The 15,558-nt window shown below is 35.9% G+C and overlaps 1 protein-coding gene across 1 annotated transcript in view; it reads right to left on the bottom strand.

Moving 5' to 3' along the window:
* Positions 1-14,349, bottom strand: part of LOC150080902 (ribonuclease P protein subunit p40-like) — a 105,478-nt gene extending 91,129 nt beyond the window's left edge. Inside the window, exons 1-2 of the mRNA XM_090380848.1 lie at positions 14,205-14,349; positions 13,248-13,395 (exon numbers count right to left, since the gene is read on the bottom strand). Of these exons, the coding sequence (XP_090236974.1) occupies positions 13,248-13,395; positions 14,205-14,312 (256 nt within the window). The 5' untranslated portion in view covers positions 14,313-14,349. The remainder of the gene's footprint in view (positions 1-13,247; positions 13,396-14,204) is intronic.
* Between the last annotated feature and the right edge of the window lie 1,209 nt (positions 14,350-15,558).

Genomic DNA, 15,558 nt, shown 5'->3' with positions numbered 1-15,558 from the left:
AAGGCAAAGCTAAGTAATAGTTCACAGGTGCTCTCAAAATATTCCAAAATGAGCATTTGCAACCTTTATACAACAGTTTTGGTAAACATGACAATTATGGCTGAAATGTTGTCAGAAGCCCTCAATTTGCTTCAGTTTTTCATTTTAAATGGAAAACAAAATGAAAAGTTCACCACGTGCAAACTAATATTTAGTTGAACCGCCTCTGGACATGATGACAGCAGCACACCTTCGAGGCATTGACAAGATCAATTTCTGAAGATAATCAACTAATAGTTTGTGGTTCCAAACAAGAATTATGATGCTCACGAAGGGCCTTTGGTTTCTTTCTGGCAACTGCAAATTCCACACGATACAAACAGTTCTCTAGGATTCAGGTCTGGGCTGTTTCCTGGCCAGCTAACAGTTGTAATGGACCATCCTTCCAACCATTTTTTCACCTGTAACAAATGTAACCATCTGACATGCTCCTTACACCAAATTAATCAGGCCTTTTCATTTTTTGTGTGAAGAGGGCTTCTTCTTAGGACAATGAGCTACAAGTCCATTTTTGAAGAGGCGTCTTCTGACTGTTACTGCACTTGCTACACTCCTGTATGTTCTTCCCATTCTCTTTTCAGATCAAACGAAGCTTTACGGTTTTTAAGGCACAAATGCTTCGAAACACAGTCCTGTTTTGGCGTAGATACTCATTTGCGTCCGGTTCCTTTTTTCCTATCAGCAGAACCAGTATTCTTGAGTTTGGAAAGAAATCTACTCACTGTCGACGGACTATAAGCAATATAACGGGAAGAACATCCTTCCTCACATAAAGCAACAATAGTACTCTTTCTGCATGGCGTCAACTGCACGTAAATTGCCAACTTACACAAGCAAGGAATGACTGCAACTCTTGCAGAGCATGCTTATATAGCTGAAAGTAACGGCTGATGCAATATTATGTCATCACCTACATGTGTCAATCTTATCTGATGCAATCTGTAAGAAATATTGCCATATACTTACATTATTCGGACGACAATTGCAATTTTAAGGGGAAATGCACTTTCTTTGAACACCAGTGTACATGAAGCTCTTGAATGTAATGTCTACAAAATATCATGAATAATTTAAAGAAAATAGAACAGAGGAAACAGTCCAAAAATTTTTCGATTCAGCTAATAATATGGCTATCATTGGCGTTGAAGCTTCATTTTCAGGAGCAAGCACTGTACGGAAAATATTAAAAAATGTCATTTCAATTATGAAAGTAGAGATGAAGCTATCCAGGGTCCGCAACAAAATTACAAAATTAATTTTTTCTTTCAAATTATGGACACAATTTTCTCATTAACTGAAAGGTTTACAAATATCAAAGAACATGTAGAAATAATTAAAATGTTTTTTAATATTTCTGAATTAAAAAGATGGTCAGATGACAATTTATTAGATCATTGCAAAGATTTACATATTAAGTTAAGAGACATTGATCTTAACGAGTCCGTTATTGATGGTTTAGCATTATCTGAAGAACTTGGAGTACTTCAAATTTTTATTAAAACCAGTATTACTCCATTTTAAGTTTTACAATAAATTTTTTAAAAACGATTTTACAGATACTTTTCCAAATGTAGCAGTTGCATTAAGAATTTTTCTAACTTTACCAGGTTCAGTTGCCTCGGGTGAACAGAGATTTTTAAAATTAAAATTAATCAAAAATTATTTATGATGGACAATGTCTCAACGACTCTCTAATTTGGCAACAATTTCAATAGAAAATGATCTTTTGGAATAAATAAACATAAATGAAATAATTAATAAATTTGCACATCATAATTCATAATTCACACATCATAAACATAAATTTGTATAATTTTTTAGCATTATAATTTTCCTTTTATTTTATTATTGTGGGTACAATTTCTGTGATTTATAATTTAAAGTTTATTTCCAGAATTTCAGAATGATTTTGTTGTTTTTGTTTATTGTTTTATTATATTATATGTGAGATACGTTGTAATTCTTTTCTTTTTAATAAATTAATAATAATTATTTATGCCTTATTTAATTTTTAATTCAAATATTTTGGGGCGGAAAATTTTATTTCACTTATGGATGGCACATATGGTCGCAGCGGCCCTGGTACCCACTAATGATATTAAGAATAGTAGATCTGAGGACTTACTTAAAAAATACAAGGCAATGTTGGGAAAAAAGTTGCAGGTTACGATTAAATTTGAAAGTGTCTGCATTCCTGCCCAGACATGACACATCAACTGACCTTGTAAATCATGGAGTAGAATCTTTTGCAGTATGGTCTGTGCTCATTAACAGGAGAGAATGTTTTTAATGGGATGACATACACTTAAATATAAGAGGTACAAGGATATTTGCTTATACTATTAAGGCCATGTTATTTGAGTAAGAAAAATGAGAGCTTTGGGGGGAATACACAGACTGATATATTAACTAGGCCTGCAGGCAGAGGTGAAAGTGATTCCTACACTGCCTCTACTGCAGGATGCAGAAGCCTGGAAAGCAAGGTGTCAGAGATTTCAAGCCCTGCTGTGGGTGATCATGAAACAAGTAAATACAGGGGCTGTGTTTGGGTAACTAAAAGTGAAAATAGGTGCATATACAGGATGTCTCAAAAATACATGGCATAACTTCAGGAATGAGTTCCTCATATGTAGACAATAAAAATATTTTATATCAACATAGTTCCGGAAATGCTTGGTTCCCGAGTTATTAACCGGAATGTCTTATCTCCCGCAGGTGATTTCCTTCATCACAAGGTACTGACAGAATCTGGTGGTTTTCCATTCCGACCATGTACTCAAATCAGGAGCAAGCGGATATGCACTTTATGTATAGTTTGGTGGACGGCAATGCTCTGGAGGCTCGTCGTTTGTACCACGAAAGGTTCCCAGAATGAAGATATCCAGACAGAAAAACATTTGAAGGTATCCATCGCCGCCTTTGTAAACATGGGACCTTTACACCTCGTGCTGCCGACAGAGGATGACCAAGATCTACAACTCCTGAAGAAGAGGGGTGGAGACCAACTGCCTGGCCTCCACGCTCACAGATTTAAACCCACTAGATTTCTTCTTGTGAGGTCATTTAAAGTCATTGGTGTATTCGACTCTGGTAGCTGATGTGGAAACTCTCCGCAATCCAATTGTGGCAGGTTGTGAGACAATATGAAACATGCCAGGAATTTGGCATCATCTTCGCGAGTCCATGAGACGTCGATGTGAGGCCTGATTCAGGCAGAAGATGGACATTTTGAGCAATTACTATATGGTAATGTGAACAGTTAAGTGTCATAGACAGACCTTCAAAACTCGAAAACCAAGCATTTCCGGAACTATGTTGATATAAAATATTTTTATTGTCTACATATGAGGAACTCATTCCTGAAGTTATACCGTGTATTTTTGAGATACCCTGTATACTTACATGTACACTAATGCTAGGAGCATAGTAAATAAATTTGATGAATTTGAAGTACTGATTAAGTCATCAAATGTAGGCACTGCGATGATGTCGGAGACATGGAGTTACTCACACATAAGGGATGCAGAACTTGGATACGGGGAGAACATAAAGAAAGGACACCAGGATAGGAGGAGTTCCCAGGTTATGCTCTTAGTTAAGAAGCATATTAAATCTAAGACAGTGCATTCGGTTTACATGGGTAGTCAGTTCAATGTTGAGTTAGTTTGGTGTGACATAAGCACTGGGAAAACAAAAATAAGAATAGGAGTCTGTCATAGGCCTAATAACTGTGATGAATATAACAAAACTATACAGAGAAATAGAGTGTCAGTAAATCAGAATGTCTTATAATTTAGGATTTTAACTTTCCAGATATGGGCTAGAACATGTGGGTTGGACTTGCTAGTATGGAAACACGCTAGTAAGACTTTTCTGGATTTATTGGATGAATGTTTTCTACAGCAGCATGTTAAAGAAGCAACAAGAGGAAGCAATACTCTTGATCTGATTATCAGCATTAATTCTTCATAAAATAAGAACCAGCAGATAAAACACCCTCTGGGTGGCAGTGATCACACTGTGCTGATGTCAGATTTACTTAAAGACATAACTACTGTCACGGATAAAGGGAAAAGCTTTTCCTTTCATAAGGTTGATTACAGTGGTCTCAGACAGTTTTTAAATTCTGTGCAGTGGAACTAACCAATGACATCATCAACAGCAAATTCTAAATTTGAAGCATTTATGGAAAAAATCATAGAGGCTACTAAGCTTTTCATACCAACTAAGAAATAACATTTCAGGCTTAAAAGAAAAATATAAATTAACAGGTAATACAGAAGCCTATGGTAGATATTAACTAATCTATAATCCAGTCAATAAAGGAGGTCTGGCAAGCTAAGGTAAAGAATGCCAATATGAAAATTCTCTGGAAAAGAATGCCAAGAAAAGAAGCAAGGACTTCTTTACATATATTAACAGTTGAAGGAAGGGTTAGTCCATTTCATGTCAATGGTTAAACTGGTGACAGTCCTGCTCAAGTTGCTGGCAAACTGAATAGGTATTTTGTATCTACATTTACACATGAGGAGTTCTTTAGGAAGGGGAATTCCAGACGTTCAACAAAATCTCACTGGGAACTTTTTTTTTTGTTAGTTGTTCGCGCATCGGCTTCTGTAGCCATAATGCACCTCTCAAAGTTTTTGCATTTTACTCTTATCCAAGCCCGAGGCAGGATTCGAACCCGCGACCGTCAGGTTGCCAGGCAGGCACTTTACCCACACTGATTGATTTTAAATGATTTTAAAATGATTTTGATTTTGTGATAACTGAGATGAAAGTGGAAGAGAAATCATTGAAGCTTAACATTAAAAATGCACCTGGGGTGGATGGGATCAATCCAATTAAAATAAGAGAGGGAGCAATGAAAGTAAGCATAATTATGAGAGCATATTTGGATTCAGAGGAGCTCCCTATGGACTCAAGAGATGTACATATGTATGTATCCCCAATTCACAAAGGAGGAATCAAAAGGTGAAATGAGTAATAACAAACCTGTTAGCTTAACTTCTGTTACAGGGAAAATAATATCACCTATTAAAGGTGTAATGAAGAACCACTTAGAGAGGAATTTAATTATACTGGAGTCACAGCAGAGATTTGTTAAGGGCCAATCTTGCCTGACCTATCTTATTGGATAACTATAATGTAGTAACACAGAAACTGGAAGCAAAAAATAAGTTTGATATATATACTTTGATTTGGCAAGCTTTTGATACTGTTGCACATAAAAGACTGATGTACAAATTTGAGCAGTGGCCTGACATAGCCGAGTGGTCAGGAGCACGAGTGCACTAGCACACGCTCTTTGAGTGGACCGGGGGTCAAGCCCGTGACTGCTAAATACGATTAACATTTGTATTGATTGATTTATTTACTGTAAACTCCAAATTCGGTCCCTGCGGGCGTCGCAGACATTCTCTCAGATATGCCAAGCTGTGCTTGCTACCCGGGAGTCTAAAACGCTGATGGAACTGATATTCGTGTGATGCTCAAGTCAAGTGGATCTAATTTCAGTGAAGTCCGGTCGGTCTGTAACAGCCAAATTCTCTGCTTGCACCTTCAAGATGGTGGGACTGTTAGTAGCCCTGGGTATAATCCCCATTGTGCAAGTCCTGAAATATGACACTGTGGGTAAGACTGCTGTCACTCACAGTGTCACTCACTGTGAGCACACTGTGAGTGACCACCCAGTTGTGAACCAACGTTTTACACCAGATGAAGGAATACAGCCATCTGTGTTACCAGACAATACTAGGTGGTCACATATCTCTATTAGGGATTATCCTGACTTCAAATCTCTCTTAGCATAAGCACATTACAAATATTGCTTCCTATGCATCTAAAAAATGAGTTTTCTCTTTCGCTCTCAGCATTACTTTTTTCCCAAACAGCTGTTCACTCTGTACAAATTGTAAATCTGTCCTACCATGGACTATTGTTCTCACATCTTGGGCGGTGCCCTCAAAACCTCTCTCAGGCTTCTAGATTCCATTCAAAAGAGGGCAGTTAGGTTAATTAATGACTCATCTCTAACAGAATCTCTCCACTATATGAGTGGAGAGATTCTGTTAGAGATGAGTTCATTCAAACACTCATTCTGTTTCTCCCGCATGCCTCTTCTATAGATACTTCCATGGGCACTGTTCTATAATTCCCGCACACTCTTTTAAAGCAGTCCAAACACATGTGCAACCAATCAACATCCTTTTACTGTCCAACTACAAATTCACAGAACCAACTTTTCTTCTTCTTCATTTATTCATTCAACTTCCAAAACTGGAACGACCTTCCTTCATACGTATTTCCTGAAAATTTATCTACAGAAGTTCAAGTCAAATTCAAATATCAATAAATATCTTCTTTCATCCCCTCAACCTCCAACTCATTAACGGTACTAAGTATTGCAAGTTCTAATACCTCTCGTGTTTGGGGGTTTCGTAAAAAAAAAAAAAAAATTACCACTACGGATAAAGGGGTGGGAAAAGGCAGAGAGTGGTTATTAATGGACACAACTCTTCTTGGGACTAATGTTATTAGCAAATTAATGTTATTAGTTTTAGGCCCATTGTTGTTTTCTGTATTTTTATTAACAATACTGATGAGGTATATCGGCATGGGTGTCCGCAGAGGGGGGCAAACGGGGCACTTGCCCCTCCCTGGGATAGAGTAAAAAATTCCACAAATTATAATCGTAAAAGTGATTGAGATATGTAACCTTACACCCTCGACCATGGGATGCTTTGTCTGCCTTAAAATTTTATTACAGGTTGGCTGGTTTCGGCCCTCGGCGGGGTAACCATAGAACACATGTTTCATCTATTGCAGCAATAAAACAGAGTTCCTGTTTTTGGTTCATTGACTGATATTCCCCAAACTTTACCAGAAGTTTTGGAACATTGCGACTATTTCCCTTCTATTAATTCAGCAATAACTATTGGTATGACATTACCTGTTACGACCTGTACCATTGAAAGAAGTTTCAGCACCTTGAGACATGTAAAAACATGGTTAAGGTGTCCACTATCTCAGAAACTCGCCTATAAGGTTTATGTATGATTACTGTGCACAGGAAGAAACTAGAAGAGGAAGCGGTAAAGAAGAAATTTATTGAAAATGTCATCAATAGGCTTGTAAGTGATTGATGGAGAATTCAATTCTTAAACGATGCGTGATTATTGAAATTATTATTATCTATATATATATATATGAAGTTATGTAAAAGAATATAAGAAATAGAAAAGAAGAAAGAGTGACAGAACAGATTAATGCCATCAAATTTATGATTGTACATTACATCTGTATGTATATAACAATTTTTTTAGTTAATTGTAATACCAACTAGATAAATTGGAGAATTTAGCATAAATGTATTAGGGGTGCAAACTATACTCATTAGTTCAAAGGGCCAAGTTTAGGTAAACCAAGTTGGACTTTTTTGTTGTACCCTATAAATAAACACATAAAATAAAATAATATAAAATAGTAAAATTAAGATTTTAGAAATTTCTCATTTTAGAAAATTATTTTCTAAAATGAGAATATAGCTAATTATAGATATGTGGATAGATTGAATGGAACGTTAAGGCTAGCTCCACTCAATATATCCCATCAATAATTAGCTGAAGCTATCTGTTTCTGTTTGCCATCTGGCAAATGGCAAACAGAAATGAGTACAGTTTGCATTCCTAATACTTTTATGCTAAATTCTCCAATTTATCTAGTTGGTATTATAATTAACTAAAAAAACTGTTATACATATATTAATATATCAAGAATTAATATATATATATATATATATATATATATTAATTCTTGTTTCCGTTATATTGTAAATTTATATACATTATGTATGTGTTTTGGTATTAATGCAATACTGTATTCTACAATCTACTTGTTTAATTAAATAATTATTTAAAAAATTAAATAAAAATTTATTGATGTAATTATTTGTCTCCAAGCTTTGCCCCCCCCCCAGAAAATTTTCTGTGAACACCCATGTATATCGGACTTAATGTCTAAGTCTGTAGGTGATATAAAGGTGGGCCAATGTGATATCAAGGTAAGCTACTGCAACAAAGACTAGAAAAATTAAGCTGATGGGCTAAGAAATGGTAACTGAAAATTAACATTGACAAATGCTAATCTCAAATGGGTGGCAGTAATCCCAAATTAAATGATGACGATTATGATTTCTGTTGTTCTGGCACAAAAGCAACTGAAGCTATAGTGTGCTACCAAAATTAAAATGCCAACTGCGTGGTACTACATTCAGCCTAGCAGAAAACGAAAAAGATCTGGGTGTAGCTGTGCAGTCAGATATGACATTCTCTGAGCAGCACAGACAGGCTACCAGGAAAGTTCATGGAGTTTTGTAAACGGTATAAAGAAACTTCGCTAGCAGGGATAAGGATGTGATTATCCCTTTTTACAAGGCCATACTTAGGCTACATCTTGAGTACTGTACACAGGTCTGAAGGAATCATTTTAGGAAAGATGGAAATCTGCTAGAACAGGTGCACAGAAAGGCAATGAGATTGGTGAAGAGAACAAAAGGGTAGTCTTACCAAGAAAGTCTTCAGTTCTGCAAACTGCAGTATCTTTGGAGATTAGGCACCTGCGAGGAGATCTGATTGAGGTGTTTAAGGCCTTGAATGGTTTGAGTAAGCTCAATGTTGATGGCAGTCTTCCTCTAGTGAGACCACAGGAGAGGCATAAATTCAAACTGAGGAAGGATAGTTGCAGGACAAATGTACAGAAGTTTGCCTTCAGCCAGTGAGTAACTGATTACTGGAACAAACTTCCATCTGTCGTAGAAGTGAAATAGTTTGAATAAATTGTTGTTGTGGAAGTAGGTAGTTTAAATAATTTAAGGAAGAACTAGACAAATTCCTGGATGGAACAGACAAGCAAGGTGGATAGTTTTTTGTTTATTTATTTATTTATTTTTTTGATAATACTGAATAAGCTAGTTTTCTTGCTAAATTTGCTAATACCTACCCTGATTACTGTCATTAACCACCTTGACATTCTCTGTACCATTAATAGCTGTGTCCATTGATAACCACTCTCTGCCTTCTCCTACTCAAACATCTCTTTACCCACAGCAGTAAATTTTGCTCAATGCCATACTGCTCCAATTTGTACACGTCTTTTATGCAATAGTATCAAAGTATCATAGTATCAAAAGCTTTCCTGAAATCTAAGTATATGATATCAATATTATTTTTTTTGCATCCAATTTCTCTGTTACTGTATCCAATCAGATTGGTCAGACAAGATCATCATTTAATAAATCCATGTGACAGCAGTATAACTGCATTCCTGTCTGGATGGTCCTTCATTACATATTTAATTGGTAACTAATTTAATTAGATAGAGATTTTGTAGGTTATTACTTAGTACCAGTAAGGGCATCATATCCACGTGTGGACAGGTTTTGCAGCTCCCGCAAACGAAAGTTTTTAATTATACTTAGCCGTTTTATTGACTTAATTGTTAGATTAAATTATTTTCTATAAGTAGCTTATAGACCTAGTCAAGCTCTGTGGTTTATTTTGAATTTATATAGTGTGATTTGGAAAGCAAATAATACCTCATGTCTGTAGATTAACCTTTCGTAACTTGCTGCCATTGTTATACAATACAACGTGTGCTAGCGTAAGGTTTAACGGAAAACTAGATAGTGTAAGGTTTAACGAAAAACTAGATAGCGTAAGGTTTAAGGGAAAACTAAATAGTGAGTATAGTAGTATCAATTAATCAGTAAAATTTATTAATCTTATTAAATTTCATTGTCAATTGAATTGTACTTTTTTAACTAAATAAATACAGCGACCTAGTTATTACAAACGTAACATCGTAAATTAATACATATAAGTTAACAGGGGATAAGAAAGTCATATAACATAACTCGGAGATAATATTCAATACCAAAATACATATATATAGTGTTATAACTGCATTGGGATATAGGTTTAGGGTTATATTTTGTATTGGAATTTTATTGAACTTGAATAGAAATCATGACTCACAGTAAAGAAGCAAAGCAAAAGGCTCAAACTAGTGGAAGTGCTGTGGCTCAGGGGAGAACTGAGGGGGGGGACAGTTGTCCTCTAAATCACAGTCTATTGAAATGCACTGTTTGTTTGATGTTTGTGGAGCAATCAGGAACGGGACATGATATTGCCAAGGGATATGTCTGTGTGTGCGCACAATGTAAAGGAGTGCGAGAAAATCAATGAATCTGATTAGTATAATGAGTAATTGTGCAGAGAAATAGAGTGGGCCAGTAAATTAGTGTTTTATAATGGGGCATTTTTATTTCCCCGGACATTGACTGGAATTTGTGGGTTGGTCACTCACATACTAGCAAGGCTTTTGTGGATTCATAGAATGACTGTTTTCTACATGAGCATGTTTGGGAGGCAACTAGAGGGAGTAATACTCTTGATCTGATTGTCACTAGTGATTCTTCATGCATCAAGAATCTGCAGATAAAGGAACCACTACGTGGCAGTGATCACAGTGTGCTGAAGTGGGATTTACTCAAAGAGGTAACTACCATCAAGGATAAAAGGAAGGGTTTTTGCTTCCATAAAGGTGACTATGGTGGTCTGAGACAGTATTTAAATTATATACGGTGGAACCAACTGATGAATTTACCAACAGCAAATTCAAAATGGGAAGCATTCAAAGAATTAATCTTGGAAACTACTAGGCTTTTCATACCATCAAAGAAATATTGTTCAAGATTTAGGCCTAAATGGATATCAGATGTACTAATTAGATATGTGACAGAGAAGAAAAATGCATGGGATACATATAAATTAACATGTGACACAGAAGCCTATGATAGATATAAGCTGGTCTGTAACCAAGTTACAAAGGAGGTTAGGCAGGCGAAGGCAGATTACGAGAAATCTTTGGCAAAGGATGCAAAGAAAAACAGCAAAGAGTTCTTTACTTATGTAAACTCTAGAAGGAAGGGGATGAATCAGATTGATATTGATGGTTCAACTGTTGATGATCCTGCTCAGGCAGCTAACAAACAAAATAAACAAACTAATTATGTAGCTTACTGTGAGAGGTGTATGCAACTCTGGCAGTAAGCTAGATAATTTTGTAATAACTGAGAGTAAAGTAGAGGAGAAATTGTTGAAGATAAACACAAGAAAGGTACCTGGGGTGGATGTGATCTCTCCAGTTATATTAAAAGAGGCAACAAAGGAAGTAAGCAAACTCTTAGCCATAATTATGAGAGCTTCCCTGGACTCAGGGGAGGTACCCATGGACTGGAGATGTGCAAATGTAACCCCAATTCACAAAGGAGGATCAAAGGCTGACACAAGTAATTATAGACCTGTTAGTTTAACTTCGGTTCCAGGAAAATTAATGGAGGCACTGGTTAAAGAAGCACTGCAGGATCATCTGGACAAGAATTCAGTTATAGCTCAGACACAGCATGGTTTTGTTAAGGGCAGGTCTTGTCTGACCAATTTGATTGGATACTATGATGTAGTCACAAAGGAACTGGATGCAAAGAATAACTCTGATATCATATATTTGGATCTTAGAAAAGTCTTTGATACTGTTGCACATGGAAGACTGCTGCACAAATTGGAGCAGTGTGGAATTGGAGGCAATTGCTGCTATGGATAAAGGGATGGTTGAGAGGGAGAAGACAGAGTGGTAATCAATGGACACTGCTCTTCATGGACTAACGTTATTAGTGGAATCCCTCAGGGTTCAGTGTTGGGTTCATTGTTGTTATCAGTATTTATAAATGATATTGATGATGATATATCAGGCTTAATATCCAAGTTTGCAGATGATACAAAGGTTGGCAGGGTAGTTAATAACACTAATGACAGTACGCTGCTGCAACAGTATCTAGAAAAGTTGAGCATATGGGCTGAGAGGTGCAAATGAAGTTAAACATTGACAAATGTAAAGTACTACATACGATAAATAGTAATCCCAGAGTAACGTATCAACTCTGTGGTACCACACTGACAGTGGTAGAGAATGAAAAGGACCTGGGGGTAATTGTTCAGGCAGATATGAAGTTTTCTGAGCAGTGCAGACGGTCTGCAAGAGTAGCTCATGGTGGCTTGCCAATGATATACAGGAGTTTTTCTAGCAAGGATAAGGAGGTTGTTGTTTATTTATTTGGTTTTTACGAGCATTAGCAACTAAGGCCATATTGCTCTGGGATATGCGGTGGTCATTCCCTGACCTTTCGCATCCTTCGTATTTGGTGGTGACGGGCTCGAACCCCGGTCTAATCAAGAAGCGTGTGCTATGCACTGCTGCTCCTTCCCACCTGGATAAGGAGATTATCCCCTTGTATAAGGCAATGGTCAGAACACACCTTGAGTACTGTATATAGGTCTGGAGGCCTCATTTTAAGAAGGATGTAGAGCTGTTGGAATGAGTACACAGAAGGGCAACAAGATTAGTGAATGGAACAAAGAGTTGCTCTTACGAAGAAAGGCTTAAGTTTTGCAAATTACAGTGTGTGGAGGCTAGGCACCTGTGAGGTTATCTGATTGAGTTGCATAAAGCCTTGAATGGTTTGAGCATGCTCAATGCTAATGAGATTCTTCCTCTTGCTCAGAATAATCGCCTGAGAGGGCATAAATTCAAACTGAGGAAAGACGGTTGTAGGATAGATGTGCAGAAGTTTGCCCTTAGCCAGCGGGTGGTTGATTGCTGGAACAAACTTCCATCTGTCGTAGAAATTGATAGCTTAAATAGATTCAAGGCAGAACTTGACAAACATTTGGAGCAAGTGGATGGGTGAAATAAGGGTTTTTTTTTTTTTTTTTTTGTCTGATGCTATATAAGCTTGCTTTCTTGCATCATGTGCCTATGCTAATGCTAAGCAACTTTACATCCTTCCTAAAATGATGCCTCCAGACCTGTACGCAGTAAAAAAATTTTACATTCAGCCAGGACGATGTAAAAAAGTTTGAATTGGTTTCAATCAATATAGTATGCAAGTAGCTTGGTTAAAAAAATTTTTGAAAACTGAAAGAATAGGGTTACCATTCCATTTGAATAGGCAATATAGAAAGAGCAACCCTAGTGTGGAAAAGTAGTAAGTGCACATAAAATCAATTCTCAGTGTATTATTTTACATTTGAAAGTCTTAGATGTAAAGTTATACTATCAATTGACATAACTTCTATAAACACAAGTTTTACCTGTCTTCACAAATGCTTCAATAAAATCTTCATTAATTAATACATGTAGTGGAATTCTTTCTACAACTGTGTAATTATCTTCTTCTGCAGATAAAAAGCTGTCAATTTCATGAGGTAAGAACGATGCACCAGGTAGCAGTATATGGACCTGAAATTGTAAAATTTTGATTTTTGATTTGATTTGAGTATGGGCATTGGCAACTTAGACCATAATGTGCCAAGTCAAGAAATTGTAAAAAAAACTTTTAACATCAGCTAATTGAATGAAAAAGGCTGTTTACGCATGGGTAATGCATCTCCATCATTGCTACTACCCAGGTAGTATGCATGCATCGTTTTATTATATCTCATATTGGGAATACCTTCACAACGAGTTGCCTAGGTATTGCACTACTTCGAATAAGTAACGCTTCCCTGGTAGAGAAGACTACTGTTACTTATTCTCAGATGGGTAGCACCACCCATTTTTTCATACTCTTTGACATTTCGTCAAGAAATATATTTAGAGCTAACTGAATGTTTCTCTAAAACAATTAATAGTAAACTAATATCGTCACCCTAATTAGAAAACCTCATAACTCCAAAAATGTTGATTTTACAGGCAAAAAAGATTTTTTTTTTTTTTTAAATTAACTGTGACCACACTGATTCTCTCAGTCTAGGTAGTTTATAATTTTTAGGTGCAGGTTTTAATTCTATGTGCTAAATTGGTTTTTATAAAAAAAAAAAAAAAAAAAAAAAAAAAAATATATATATATATATATTTTTTTTTTTTTTTTTTTTTTTTATTATTATTATTATATTTTTTAATTAAGTTACTGTTGTTATGTCGTTTTACTTGAAGATGTAACCGTTTACTGGAGGTTTTCTAATTAGGGTGACGACGTATAAAATAAGTGACAAAAATATGGTTTATGTATGCACAAAATTATACAGATAATATGAAATTGTTCCTACCACGCGATTAAACATTTGCTCATCAATCACTTTCTCGTAATTAAATGACGACATGCAAGATGAATGAAAGTCGGTTTTACTCCGTAAAGGATTAGGAAAGGATGACATAGTTTTATATAATACAAGCACAGAATAATATACACACAACGTTCATAACACTAACTTGTCAACACAACTGCACGTGTTCTCAAAAGAAATTAAAAAACACCTAGCGTTAAAAAAAAAAAGCATATTAAAAAATATACACAAAAGGGTATTTTTTTTTTTTTTTTTTTGTAGTAGTAGTAGTGGTAGTGTGTGAAAGCCTGTTTGCTGGACGATAAATCAGTTCACGGAAACAAAAATTAATGCAACGTCCTTCGGCACGTTCGGAATAAAAACACAAAAGTTCCTCACGTTGAAACAAGATTCCAATTTTTAACAGCCTTTTCTAAACGCCATGGAAGTACGTACTGTATAGTGATCGCAATCGCAGTGCTAAAGCGAGGTCAGAAATGCTATAACACTAGTTTACAAATTTAAGTTTGTTTACTGGGGTTTGAATTTCAATAGGTCCTACTGCCGAAATATGTTGCTGTGATATCAAATATGACTTAGATTTTTTTCTATCACATCCAGATACATCACAATTTAAGAAATAAAAAAAAGTATTGTTTTTTACGAAAGTATATAACTTTATTGTATTTAGTAATGACATATTGATAGCATTCATGTATCAAAAAATACGTAAATACTAACAAGTATTCATCAAAATTCTGAAACTTTCATTCATCATACCTTCGTGTCTTTGTTTGAAAAGAACGTTTAATCGTTTTTCATTTATGTACAGTGCCAGGTTTCTCTCTTTTTAAACACCAGCAGTAGTCGGCCATCATGGTTGCATTCCACCTTCCCTGGTACCTCTGTTCCATTTCCTTTATGTCCTGATGGAATCTCTCCATTTGTTCTTCGCTCATCTGTGCAAGATTTTCGGGGAAATAATCAAGTTGGGCAAGAAAAAATCTGTGAACAATATTTCTTATTTGGTATGTAAAGCCTAGTAGCTGCCAAGATAAGTTCTTTGAATGTTTCCCATTTTGAATTTGCTGTTAGTAACATCTTCAGTTGGTCCCACTGTATAGAATTTAAATACTGTTTAAAACCATCGTAGTAGCTTTTATGATAGCAAAAACCCTTCCCCTTACCCCTGATGGTAGTTACCTCTTTGAGTAAATTCCACTTCAGCACACTATGATAGCTGCCACCTACCTAGTGGTTCCTTTATCTGCAGATTTTTGATGCATGAAGAATCACTACTGATAATCAGATTAAGAGTATTACTCCCTCTAGTTGCCTCCCGAACATGCTGATGTAG

The sequence above is a fragment of the Mastigoproctus giganteus genome, chromosome 9 (genome assembly GCF_048544385.1).
Source record: "Mastigoproctus giganteus isolate SK-2022 chromosome 9, ASM4854438v1, whole genome shotgun sequence".
Lineage (NCBI taxonomy): Eukaryota > Metazoa > Arthropoda > Arachnida > Uropygi > Thelyphonidae > Mastigoproctus > Mastigoproctus giganteus.
Note: the sequence above shows the minus strand (reverse complement) of the source record. Positions and strands in the feature narration are given on the sequence as shown.